The sequence below is a fragment of the Bicyclus anynana genome, chromosome 9 (genome assembly GCF_947172395.1).
Source record: "Bicyclus anynana chromosome 9, ilBicAnyn1.1, whole genome shotgun sequence".
Classification (NCBI taxonomy): domain Eukaryota; kingdom Metazoa; phylum Arthropoda; class Insecta; order Lepidoptera; family Nymphalidae; genus Bicyclus; species Bicyclus anynana.
In genome coordinates this window covers 10,236,050-10,249,985 of record NC_069091.1, presented here as the reverse complement: position 1 = coordinate 10,249,985, position 13,936 = coordinate 10,236,050, and the positions used below count along the sequence as shown (strand labels likewise).

The window sequence follows — 13,936 nt, the reverse complement described above, 5'->3', positions numbered from 1 at the left end:
TCATAATTTGACATATTTTTGTTCATGTAACTGAGTTGATCACTAGGTTCTGAAACTTTGCGCTTCGTACTATTTAGACATATCAATCTTATATTGATAGAGTAAAAGCAGACAAACAAGTATGTCTTATTTTGAAATAAGTTACCAAAAATCTAATTGGGGCAATAGAAAAGTATATTTTCTCTATGCGCGCTGCGCTAATTTCTGGAACTACTCAATAGTTTTTATAATCACAATTACAGAATAAACAATAGGGTAGTTGACACTTATCAAACTTAATATAAACAATATTAATTTTGTATAGTAATTAATTAAAAATTATGTATTTTATAAAATTTTCAAACGTCAAAAACGGTGTCGTCCATTTCGTGACGTCACAATGTTACTTGATGTACTAAAGGATATAAATTATCTAATAATTTTGACAAACACTGAACTGTTTGTTAACATGTTTACATGATGTCATGAAACTATATATATATATAAACCAACGGAAAAATATTTTTTTTTTTTTATGTATCATACAAGTATATTATGGCAATCTAATAGAACGATAATGGACAATTTAAGACCATTTAAAAAAAAAGTTTCAACTAGCCTATTGTAAAGTACAGAATTATTCTAAGTCTGTTTAATTAAAGAACAAATTTCCCGTTCTTAATTCAAAATAAAATTCGTTGTTCTAGCAGTACAAGAATGAAAGGTTTTAGAACTTTGTGGTTGCTCAGTTTATATGATTACAATTCCATTTGAAATTGAATAAAACTGTGACTAATTCACATTAGACTAAAAAAAGACGCTAATATCGTCGCAACAATGCTTCCAATAAATAGTAAAAGGTGTCGCATGAAAAACTTTAGGAATAAAATTCAGCAGAAATTTTCACTCACTCAGTGTCACGCTTATTTGTAAAAATATAACTATTATAAGTTTGAAAATGAAGTCTAAAGGTTGCTGCATACTTAACGTGATCTGCACGGACGGGAATGTGTTTTTTTTTTTTTTTTTTTTTTTTTTTTTTTTTTCGGGGGGAAATATCTTTGTGAGATACCCGACTTATTGGGGACAAGACGGGTTATGTGGGACTTACCACTAAAACCCCCTCGGTGGCCACCCTCAGTGCATATTGGGATGCTCCGGGATCTCTTTTGAACTCGCCGGTGCATCCGTTGCACTACGCCTCTAGTGCTCGTCTAAGAGTATATATATATTTTTATGATGTCATACCACGCATAGCAGCTTGTGCCACTCTAAGCTGCTATCTTCCAGTGTCCGCGGATTATGAGCAGCCAAAGCCCCCACTCTGGCCGCTTGCGACTCTGACTTCGTACTAATACTGGACGGACCGTCCTGGGACGGTCCCCCGCTGCCGTCTTCGACCTGGATCAGCTCGTTCTCGGCTCCGTTCAGCAGCCTCCTTCTTCTGCATTACAGTTTCGCAGAAGGAAACCACTGTCTTCCAACATAAAATTTAGCTATAGTCCTGAAATGTCATTTTGCCGACTGAAATTAATAATCTTATGTAAATTAATCGTTTTAAAATGACATTTCAGTGACTTGTCATTTTACTGACCGGAATTAATAATCGTACTGTAAATAAAATGGACGACATGAAACGACGGTAGAGTGCGCAAGATAAGTCTGCGCAATTGTGTTGCCAGCGTTAGTGATCTCTTTTACTCGCCAAGGGATAGATAGAGATAGACGTCAAGATGGCGGTACTTTTGATTAGTTCCGATTTTGGCCACGCGCAGAGTTATCTTGCGCGCACTATACATTCTCTGCGCAACTGCTTTCCTTGTTTACGTAATACCACGTTCCGTCGCCGTCTCGTCCACGCCTCAATGCTGTCCCGTATGCAGCGACCTTAGTCCTTAAAAAAATAATGTTTTAAGTTAAAGATTTCATGTATTAGGTAGTAAAAATTTTCCTTTTAATATTGAATATCTTTGAATGTTTTAAATTAAAATACAATTAATAAATTAAATTACATTAATATTAAGTTAGTACAGTCACGTATTGTTAATAATACTCGCCTCATATTCAGAGTTTCAGATTATAAATACTAAAAACAAGTCTTATTTCTACGGCTTTAACTTCTAAATATTTTGTTCTCGATTAGTTATAAAAAGTTAGATGGGTGAATTCCAATGTGTGTGTGAGATATGTGTGTGTGCTAAAGTTTGTTGTGATTCCTCACTAAGGGTCTATTTACATTGGCGTAGAGTTGGAGCACGTAAATGTTTCTTTTGTGTACTGTATTTCGATTTATTAATGTACATGAAGGCATTACTAAAGGTTTGTAGCCGACTGTACTGACTGACTATAGCAGGCGACGTGCAGAAAATATTTAAAATAATCATTTATAACTATTACATTATCTAAAAGTAACTAAATATTTAACTAAATTACAAATAACTACCTAAACATGCAATATATATATAAAAAAGGAAATTGTTTATATATTTTTAAATTCTTTTTTTTAAATACCTTCTGTAACTAGGAACATGTTGTCTGCACTGATTGTCTGAAAAGTATATATGTATATATGTCAAAGTTAAAAATTCATTTATGTCATAAAACGCATTGTCCAGGAGAAACCTACAAAGATTATTTTTAAAACTAATTAAATTGTTCTCCTGTCTTATACGCTTTGGTAACTTTTAATATATTTCAATAATCATTATGCAGATGCTCTTATTAATTTATTTCATGGCATAACTAGATAGCAACTAAGCAAATAGTGGCTATGACTCAGATCTTAATGCACGGGGTAACGCGCACATTTGTTCGACTCAGACTTTGGCAGACAGTACGTCTCTTCGTATTACTAAGCATAAAAAATCGAAAGACATGTAAATTATGGCGCGCTTCTATTTTGTGCTAATGTAAATTGAGCCTTATCTTAAGGCTTAAAAGCCGAACGTAACGAATTTTAGAATTCTGTATAAAAAGGAAACTTAAAATAAACGTAGATTCAGATGATTCAACACGGGGAAGTGTGTTAGGTTTCATGGGATTTCATGCACAGGATTCTAAAATTTGACTCGTTAGGCTTAGATAAGTGTGCGTTCACCTTTATGTGTGTTAAGTTGCGTTGGAATTTTAGGTGATGTACCTTGCCATTAAGGCCTAGTTCGGACTACTTTAGTATTTTGGTCCTTTACGAACGATTTTTGGCCGGTAAATTCAAAAATTGTTCCTACTCGCCTAAAATACTAAAGTAGTCTGTACGGCCTAAGGAAATCCGATGGTTTGAGCAAGAGTTGTTGTGTGTGACATAATATGAGCTATGACAAAAATGATACCATCATCTTCACACAGAAAGTTAAAATTATTTGTAATAATTAAAGTAAACATTCAAAATTAATTTGTTTCAAGTATTCTTAGTTTACAACTACTTTAGAAATGGTATAATGTGATTTTATTTAAAGAACTACTACTGAGCTACTTGTCACCTCTTCTAAGTAGATTCTGCTTCTGCGGACCGGCAGTAGAGAGACAGAGACACACTTGTAATTTTAACAGGGCTTAAACCAAGACTACTTGTAAAAGACGAATATGAATTTAGTTTACTTATTGGCAGCCCGCAGCCAGCATAAGACAGGATAAATACTTTTACCGTCATCAATTATCTATACTAGTATTAAAAATAGGAAAGATTTTATTGTTCGTTTGTTTGCATTGAATAGGCTGTGAAACTACTGAACCGATTTGAAAAATTCTTTCACTGTTTGGAAGCTACACTATTCCCGAGTGCTATAGGCTATATTTGATCCCCTTATTCCTACGGAAACTACGCGGGTTATACATAAATAAATAAACAAATAAATTTATTTATTTTAAATAGAAAACTCTTGTTCAAACCAAGGGAACCTATGATATGATTGGTGTGACGCTACCACGAACGATTCGATGTGGTTTACCCTTTTTCTGGTTTACTCTGTGTGTATAGCTTTATGATTTGATTGCAGTTAAAAAACAATATGTTTTGTCTCGCCAGTGTGTAAATATTCATTTTCTAATGTATAAACTTATTTTTTAAGTATAGTCATATGAGCTGTGTTCTAGTAGGTTTTAGTAACAAATAGGACTGTGAGTGACCTTCCTAAGCATTTCCAAATGATTCTATTGTTTTGTATGTTTCGTTTACTAGTCAATAACGTACTGAGTTGTTTTTTTCTGTACTCCGCTTCGCACGCATTTTTAGGTATCCATGTGTATTTCAATAGTAAATTGTATTAATTTTACTATTTTATTAATGAACTATTGGCGCTATTTTTTACCGACTTCTGATAAAGAGGAGGATCGGCTGTGTGTATTTTTTTGTTACATGTACTTGTGCGATGTTATTATCTCTTAAAGTCCGCATTTTTTCGATAAAGCGGTATGCAATTTGCGAATGTTTCAACCAGAAATTCCCTGTTTTTTTTTTTATTACGTTGAGCCCACCAGGGTTATAAATTATTTTATTTTCTTCCTTCTTTTTAATCCAGCTTTACTCTATAAAAATGTCTTCTGAAAATTGAACTCCTAAGTATTTTAATCTGTTCGTTTTAAACACTTTATTATATAAATATATAATATTAATAACAATAAAAATCATGTCGACATGATATACATATCTGTATTCATAAATATATTAAATACAAGTACCTACAAACAAAGACGATAAAATATTAGCGTAAATTGAGAAAAAACATATGCAATAATTCGTATACATAAATAAATACAGTAAAAACATAAAAATATGTACAAGAATAAAATTAAATAGAAGATAATAGTATAAAAGAAACATGATTAAATTTAAATAAATGAGATATTCTTTGTTGGATTGTTGATTCTTACTTCGAACTATAAGAGATAATAAGGTTTCACAGCCTTGCCAGTTCTTTAGGATTTATGATTTTTAACATATCATGTAATATTAAATGCTTAGATTTAAGTTTTTACTCCTTATTTCTTTTTTTTTTAGTTTTTAAGTTTAATCGGTATATTTTTAACACTAATCTACACCTTTATCTAAATGAAATGTATTGGGAGTTTTATTTTCAATGTATTTTGTACATCTAGCTCATTCGTTTTTTTCTACTCGATGTTAACAACCATTTTCAAATGATACCTACAATATATAAATATTATAATGTGTTATTGCCATTGTATTGGTATGTAAACCTATTTCCAATAAAGTGTTTAAGCATTCAATATCTATTTATTTATCGTACCTGTTAAAGTATTTGGAAATAATTGTATTAAAATCGTTATCTGTACTGTATATTATATTAAGCCCGTATGTTATAGTCTTAGACCAATACTGTATAGGACCTGCGTCGCTAGACGCTACTTTTCTGTCAAAGCATATGATCAACGATCTAATGCAATTATAACTGCCTCTATAGAATCGATGTTTTATCGTTGCAATCGTGTTCGTTAGTTAAAAAGCTCCGTATAAATAACTTTTTATGTAGTTGACTAATGTAAAAAACGAAAAAACTTATAATTTAGTAAATGATAAAGCCAAATCTATAAGATCCTTTACCTCAGAAAATTACAGAAAATTTTATTCGTGAATAAGGGTGCGATAATGATCAGTGATCCTTTTATAATTGGTCTGAGGTTATAGTAGTAGACTGCATCTTATGGAGCTTATACACTTGTAATATCAATTTTCTTGTTCTTGACAGTATATAGGGTAAGGTTGCCTCTAAAGAAATAATAAGGTTAGGCCCTGTGATGCTATAAGGGAATTTAGTCTCGTCGGGACTTAGTCGTTTTTTAGATTATAGACGTAAAGACGTCGGGTGTTGTAAATTTTACGTGTGTAGTAGGTATGTCGTGGGATTCTTGCGTCTAAAACTAAACGAATTAATGAGGTTTATTTTGTTAGAAAGCTGAAATGATCGAGATTGTTATTAGCTAATACACACTGAATGTCTGAATCTAAAGATATTGGCGTTTTAGTATTAATTTTTCAAAGAATGCCATATCTAAATATGACCAATATTTTCGTTCCACTGCAATTACTCGGAAAATACTGTGTTAGGAGTGGGTTCAACAGTCCAGAGGGCAGGGATAGGCCGGGTGATGAACACCCCCCGAGATTGACCGGCCCCTTTACCACATAGCTGCTGCTGCAATTGAGGCTATAAATCATTAAGGAAAGTAAAGTATTTCTGACATTATACTCATTAAGTATGCTCCATGTTGATGGACGTAGGGTCAACCTGAAGCATAATTATGCCCCAGTAAATTACAGCATACCCTTCAGAAAGGAATATAGCAGTGCTGCTTAGTCGTATAAATATGCTTGGCAGCAGTTTTCCGAGCGAACTCTAGCACGGCTCTAGGTAAATTCTACGACAAACACAACACGTCTTGCTACTTTAGTCTACAGATTAATTAGCCAAATATATAAAAGCAATAATTATAATATGCAGACTTATGAGTAAGTGCATAGGTACGAGTAAAACTATAGAATATTATCGGAAAATAATATATTTACGCGAGTGACTAGATAAGCATCTTAGCTTAAAAATTAACTGGCTAATATCTAACTGATAGGTATTAGCGTTTGATAAGAATAGTTTTTAAATATTATCGGCAGTAACTCCTTTATCTGCTTAACCGTGATGATACGGTTTAGTCCTTCGTAGATACTGATTTTTTGAATTTAATTCTCAAACATAACACGTACGCCGATAAATAATGTTAGAAAGTGAATTAACCTTAATAAGTACGAGCATATTGGGTTAGGGGGAATCAAATTTTCTCTTTGTAAGCAACTGCGCAAGCTTTTTCTACGCATCCGCGCCCTGTCGAAGTTGGTCAGAAAAGCCGGGCCGTCGTCTCCACAGTCGCGCAGCATTTGCTAAGGTCGCTGCACTCATCGATCCGCCTACACACTTGTTACCGACAATCCAATTATACAATAGTGTAGTGTTAGTGTATCTCCAACGATGTCCTTCGACAACGACGAACTCCGCGACGAGTAAGTAACATTTCAGTATTACTTAGACGACGGCCATTACTTAGAGCTGTTATATAAATGGAATATCTATGTACATAATAAAAGATATACTAAATACAGTAACGTTTGCAGATATAGGTACTTATACGATACACACGATTTTATTTATTTATTAAAGTGCCTATATAAAATATGTATTAAGATACTGAATCAGGTCATTAAAAAATATAACGACGTATCGTGAGTTGTGACAAATGTATTAATATTTTTCAGAATTATCTAGAAACTAGATATTTAATTACTTAATTGGCTGAACAGGAAAGTACTTCTTTACTCGTAACTTGCGTTTTCCTAGACTTACGTTCAAAGGCATTGTTGCTTCGGTAAACAAAAACAGTTAGGCACAAAAGACTGAAGTCTGAAACTAGGTGAACTTGATTCGACCTCTTGAAACTGCTAACCTAGTTAAGGTGTAGGCAAATGAAGAGGCATATATAGGACAAATTGTACTATGCGACACTGGAAAGGACGGGCATACCTACTAGGCTAATTCTGAGTAGCGCAAAATTATGCGTATCTAATCTTGTATGATGTGTTTATTTTGCACACATGATAAAAATATACATGAGTAGGTACTTATTTATATTTAATGTTGCCAATATAAGTTACTCGTAAATTGTTAACAATTTGTGGTACTCTCTCGTTATTTAAAATCCTGTTCAACCTTGAAGCTATAGAATCAATACCGGAACTAGTTGTCAAAGTCAAATTTCGGTTACTTATCCAAATACGTTCATTTTGATTTTTGAATGCCATGTTGGCTCCTTGGTCTGAGAAAACTCTACAAGAAACTCAGCTAGGTTTTTGCAATGACTGTTTCAAATTGACGGCCTCCGTGGCGCAGTGGTATGCGCAGTGGATTTACAAGACGGAGGTCCTGGGTTCGATCTACCGCTGGGCCGATTGAGGTTTCTTAATTGGTTCAGGTCTGGTTGGTGGGAGGCTTCGGCTGTGGCTAGTTACTACCCTACAGGCAAAGACGTACCACCTAGCGACTTAGCGTTCTCGTACGATGTCAATTGTGATTTTGGAGAAACCAAAAGTGGTGTGGATTTTCATCCTAGCTGTAACAAGTGAGCCCGCTTCCATCTTATAGATTGCTACATCACTTATATCATCAGGTGAGATCGTAGTCTAGGGCTAAATTGTAAAAGAATTAAAATAAACAAGAAAAATAATTTAAAATAAAAAGAAAAACAAAATAAATTAAAATAAAAAAAACAAAAAAAAATATTTCTTACTAGTAGAACTCAGTAGAATAATAGTAGAATAATAGGTAGGGGAACAGGGGGCCTGTATTAACAAATTTTAAACTTCTGCACATAATTGTCTCCTGCAATTCTAAACTTGTTGTTTATATACTTAGGCAACGTATTCGTCTTTCATGTTGATCTCCAAAATGCCGTTTATATTGCTAGGTTTAAAACCTACCCCTGTTAAAACAAGCCCCCCCGCACCTTACCTCCACTAAAATACCAAATCAAATGAAATTAAACCAATTGTGATCTTGGAGTGAAGGACAAACAAACATAAAATTTGAGAGTTTTTAATTTGAGAAGGCACTGATTATACAAAATAGAAAATTCCTTCTCCAATGTATAAGTAGGTAGGTATCTAATTATTTACTTAATGAGTCCTCACTGTAGGTACTATACCTACCTACTTTTTGCATCTATGAAGTTATCCACTGCCACTGCGACGGAGGCAGTAATTAGATATGCTAATGCTTTTTATTAATACAACATTTACCTACTTATTGAATGATGTGAAATTGAAAACCCGACCGCAAATTATAAACGCAACAGAAAAGGAATAAGGAAAACTAATAACCTGATGCTTTTGATGGTATTATTCATATTCACATTTGGAGTTCCCTAAATACGCATATTTACCTAGCTATACTCATATGAGTGACGTAATAGCCTAGTGGATATGACCTCTGCCTTCAACTCGGAGGGCGTAGGTTCGAATTGGGTACGGGGCATGCTCCTCCAACTTTTCAGTTCTGTGCATTTTGAGAAATTAAATGTCTCGTGTCTGTAACGCTGAGGAAAAAACATCATGAAGAAACCTGCATACCTACCAGAGAAGTTTCTTAATTCTCTACGCGTGTGAAGTCTGCCAATCCGCATTGGGTCAGCATTGTGGACAGAGCAGAGCCCTACCTATTTTACTACATTTAGAGATAGACCGACTATCAAGTTGCTGACCAGAGAAAACCAACTAATTGGTAGTATGGTGACATGGTAAAAGATTTACAGGGTAGATTATTGGTAACACTGTTCTGAAACAGAAAGTGCAGGGACTCGCAGCTTGCTGATGCGAAGCTGCTTTATCTTTTTGGTGAATCTAAAAGCAGTAGGTAACTCTGAGCCCTCATTCGCACGAGAGTTTTTTTAACGGACGTTTAAAAGCGGTCAGATACAACAAATGCATTCCAATGCCAATTTCCCAAGATGTGTCGCTATACTTGGGAAAGTGTGGGACACGGCTAGAAAAAAAATCGTCGTGTTTTATACGCTGGCGTGCGTTTGTAAAACGATACGCTTTGTTCTAGCAGTGTCGCATTTTAAATTTTGTCCGTTGGAAATTGACCTTTATTTAACTTTACCTATACTATGTTTGAACGCTTTTTTAAAGTTTGTTAAAAAGCTCACGTGCGAATGAGGGCTGCAAGTTAAGAAAGAAAACCGTCCTATCTGCTCATATGTACACGGTCATTCAACGGTAAAAGGTAGGTCGCCCATTTAAATATGCAAAGCCAAGGGCAGTGCTGGTAGATTGGTATATGAATATGAAGTTCAAATCTACAATTTGGGGTCAGCGCATAACGGCCGAGGGAGCTGAGCGCAAGATATTGTGTAATGAACGCAGTTTTTAAAATCCTTATTGAAGTAAGTTTTTATTATTATTATTTTTATTATAATATCATTAAATATCCTACTCTCGTAAACTTTTTCACGCATCCGAACTTTTTCCAACGTTTAGCCGATAGATTTTACAAGCTTAATATTTTACAATCGGATCCCTTAAAAAATCAAAAAATATTGTTAGAAGACCCCTCATATATTTCAAAGTCCTATCTAACAATACCTTACGCTATGATATAAATGAGTAAAAAATATTCAATCCCACTTTACATGTAGCGGAGGTACTCTAAAAAAATATTTTTCAAGATTTTATTTACATTTTTGATTTAGGTACATACTTTATGCTGATCTACAGCTTTCTGCTAGGCTTGAGCAAAAAATATCATTAGATAAAATATTCCAAGAGCGCATATTTACTGTGGCAGCGTAGTGTTCAGTAAGGCTGTGTCCCCAGTAAGCAAACTGTCAGCGGCCAACTGAGTTAGCGGCGTATCGGTTTAGTACGCCCTTCCATATATTTCAAATGGCGTGTTCACAGTTTGCTAGTTTTGCGCTCACTGTACGCAGTTTGCAGCGTTACGCGCGCCGACTATCTTAGTGAGCGGCCGACTCCCACCAAAACCGGTTCCAGTCGGCGGCGGCGATTGGTTGTTCGCCGGGCGTAGTGACTCAGTTTGCCGCAAACTGATTATTCGGATAGTTGGAAAAAAGCTATCATCGTGTTAGGACGTGTTTTTTTGCATCGCACCTAACTAATCTCAACGCACACACACATCACTGAAAATCCAAGATGTCCTTTGATACGGAAAGGTTCATTAGTGAAATACAGAATAGACCATGCATATGGAACATGTCGAGTGAAGAATACAGCAACAGAGTATTAAAGCAGAGCAATTGGAATGAAGTCGCTGAAATTATATACGATGATTGGCAAAACTTAGAAGAAAACACTAAACAAAAAAGAAGTAAGTTCCATTCTAATGAATTTATTATTTATTCAACAATATACTTGTATCACTCACTACATAAAACAAAGTATCATAATTTACATAGTATTTACGGCTTTACACACTCCGTTACACTATTTCTTCCTGTAGCTACAACTTACAAATATTTCTCTTGCCAGGATAGCTTTCCTTCGTTAAGAAAATAGTTTTTAAAGTTTTCTCTTGTTGTTTTTCCAGAATTTGATACAGTAATAATTTGGCTCCTTGAACTTGTAAGAGTTGTTGAGGTACGTCGCGAAATATGTGCATATTGTGCTTGTTCTCTTGCTATGACAAAATTATGTAAAATACAAACGGCTTTTACGATAGCGATGGTTGTATTCACATTAGTAGCGATCGGTGTATGCAGAACTCTCCATTTGCTTGTTAGGATGCCGAATGCACATTCCACGCATCTCCTAGCTCGACTATGACGATAATTGTAAATTCGCTCTTCCTTATTTAAACTTTTATTAGGAAAAGGCCTCAAGATATGCTTTTGTAATCCAAATGCCTCATCTCCAAGAAACACGAAAGGTTGGGGCAATCCATTTGAATTAGGCAATTTAGTTGAGTTAGGAATCTTCAGAGACCCACACGCCAATTTTTTGCCAAAACCACTTTCTTTAAATATATTACTGTCAGCATTTCGTCCGCAAGCACCTACATCAATAGCTATAAAAGAACAGTTTGCATCTGCTACGGCTAACAGAACAATTGAGAAGAACTTCTTATAATTAAAATAGTTAGACCCACTTTTTGGTGGTTTTCTAATACGGATATGCTTGCCATCGATAGATCCTATACAATTAGGATAGTTGGTTTTTTTATAATATCGTTTTGCTATTTCTAGCCACAATTCTTCAGAAGGTTCCGGCATTTCCTGTGGCTGTAAAATATCCCATATAATGCATGCAGTTTCACTTATTATTTTCGATACCGTCGATTTTCCAACAAGAAACTCTTGTGCAATTTTTCTGTAACTTAGTCCACTTGACAAGAATCTGGAAAGAATATTGAACTACCGATTATTTCTGTTTCAGTAAAAGACCTACAAAAAAAATGGAAGGGTTTGCGCGACTATCACACCAGAGAAAAAAATAAGGATTCCTCAGTCAAAAGCGGAAGTGGCGCAACAAAAAAACGCAAGACACCATACTTGGACATGTTACAGTTTTTAAATGTTTCTAGAGCTAGCAACCAGACATCTGGCAATATTAGCGCCGAGACGTCTAGCGACAGTAGCGCTATTTTAGATGAAAATGATCACTGTGTTTCAAGAAGACCAAAAAAGATGACTGTGTTTCAAGAAGCCCTAATTAACTCGATGGAAAAAAAAAGAGAAAACGATCCAGATATGAACTTTCTACTAAATATTTTACCGGAAATGAAGACAATGTCCCCAACACAGAATTTTGAATTTCGGTTCGAAGTGATGAAAATTATTAAAAATATAAAATATAGTGTACATAATAATTATGACGGTGGTATGATGCTAACTGGATGGACGAATGCCTACCAGTACCCACATCAGTATGGCTATGCGAGTGGAAGCAGCAGTACACCAAATGTGCAAAACTACCCTCGAAACAGTCCATCACATAGCTCTACAGGTTCTTCAGCGGAAATAGAAGACATAGAAGCAATATTGCGAGGCGATTCAAACCACACTGAAGATGAGGAATGACAGGTTACCAACTTAATGTTACCATATATGTTCTTAATTCAATTTAAATAATACAGTAACTTTGAAAAGTGATTGTTAAATTAAAAACTATAAATGCGAAAGTGACTTTGTATTACAATAAAAATAACATATTTTTTTAAAATCCTAAAGCGTTAATTATTTACTTACCTCAAAGTTATAGTAAGCCGTTCTTCGGGACATAATGTATCTCTTGTGATATTATTTTTAGCTATGTACTGGGTTATAGATTTAAGCAATTCATCAAATGTATGAGAAGTCATATTGAAATAGTCGTAAAATTTTTCTGGATGTTTCCTTAGTTCTGGATAAAGAGTGTGAAATTGTCCAATGCTCAACCTTTTCTTGAATAATGGGTGAACCCAGTGCTTCCTTTTATCCTCTTTCAGCGCTTCTAAGATACCAATTACTTCAAAAATATCCATCGTGACCAACACAACCACTCCCTTCGTACAACAAAAGTAAAGTGATAATTAAGTCGGTCGGCTAAATAAGCGGCTAACTCTCTCAAGTTTGCTTGCGACGCACGAAAATTGATTTGAGTCTGCAGCTAACTCAAATTTCAGTTCGCTGCAAATTTGCGGCTCACTCAGTCGGCCGCTGACAGTTTGCTTACTGGGGACACAGCCTAACTTGTGCATAAACTGATACCTGCTTTATTGTTAGGATGTTATATTTGACGACCTCCGTGGCGCAGTGGTATGCGCGGTGGATTTACAAAACTGAGGTTCTGGGTTCGAGCCCCGGCTGGGCCGATGAAGATTTTCTTAATTGGTCCAGGTCTGTCTGGTGGGAGGCTTCGGCCGTAGCTTGTTACCACCCTATCGGCAAAGACGTACCGCCAAGCGATTTAGCGTTCCGGTACGATGCCGTGTAGAAACCGAAAGGGGTGTGGATTTTCATCCTCCTCCTTACAAGTTAGCCCACTTCCATCTAAGACTACATCATCACTTACCATCAGGTGAGATTGTAGTCAGAAGCTAACTTGTAAACAATAAAAAAAAATCACCAATAAGCACAGAAACCGTACTCAGTTAATCATCGAAATAAAAAATAACAAACTATCGATTGTATTTAATACCAATTGTCCATTCGGTACAAAAGCGAAAGTAGGTTATTACGTCTATTTGTTGCCTTCTTAGTTTTTGTAGCAATTTCCGCACTGTACTCTAACGATCATTATTAGTAGGTACATATGACTACTTGTACATATGTATTCTGTGGTAGGAATGACCTTTAATTTCTACAACTCTCTTGCGAGTATTCGCGACGTAGTACTTTTATATCGTAAGAACTGATAATGATCATTAGAATGTATGTAGGCGTAGGTATGTCTAAGATTCTAAGT

The 13,936-nt window shown here is 35.2% G+C and overlaps 2 protein-coding genes across 2 annotated transcripts; one reads left to right on the top strand and one right to left on the bottom strand.

Annotated features, from left to right (window-relative positions):
• The first annotated feature begins 10,329 nt into the window (after nucleotides 1-10,329).
• On the top strand, nucleotides 10,330-12,712 carry LOC112050769 (uncharacterized). The gene is made up of 2 exons (XM_024089113.2): nucleotides 10,330-10,862; nucleotides 11,927-12,712. The coding sequence occupies exons 1-2, from the start codon at nucleotides 10,688-10,690 to the stop codon at nucleotides 12,568-12,570; spliced, it is 819 nt and encodes a 272-aa protein (XP_023944881.1). The 5' UTR covers nucleotides 10,330-10,687; the 3' UTR covers nucleotides 12,571-12,712.
• LOC128198369 (uncharacterized) lies at nucleotides 10,868-13,234 on the bottom strand. The gene is made up of 2 exons (XM_052883467.1): nucleotides 12,739-13,234; nucleotides 10,868-11,887 (listed from the first exon to the last, which is right to left on the bottom strand). Exons 1-2 carry the CDS (start codon nucleotides 13,011-13,013, stop codon nucleotides 11,002-11,004), a joined length of 1,161 nt encoding a protein of 386 aa, XP_052739427.1. The 5' UTR covers nucleotides 13,014-13,234; the 3' UTR covers nucleotides 10,868-11,001.
• Between the last annotated feature and the right edge of the window lie 702 nt (nucleotides 13,235-13,936).

Bases quoted from the DNA above. Each gene is read 5' to 3' on its own strand.
- LOC112050769 (XM_024089113.2), top strand. From the start codon at position 10,688: ATGTCCTTTGATACGGAAAGGTTCATTAGTGAAATACAGAATAGACCA. The intron at 10,863-11,926 runs GTAAGTTCCATT...TTTCTGTTTCAG, and splicing joins AAACACTAAACAAAAAAGAA to TAAAAGACCTACAAAAAAAA.
- LOC128198369 (XM_052883467.1), bottom strand. From the start codon at position 13,013: ATGGATATTTTTGAAGTAATTGGTATCTTAGAAGCGCTGAAAGAGGAT. The intron at 11,888-12,738 runs GTAAGTAAATAA...TATTCTTTCCAG, and splicing joins CGGCTTACTATAACTTTGAG to ATTCTTGTCAAGTGGACTAA.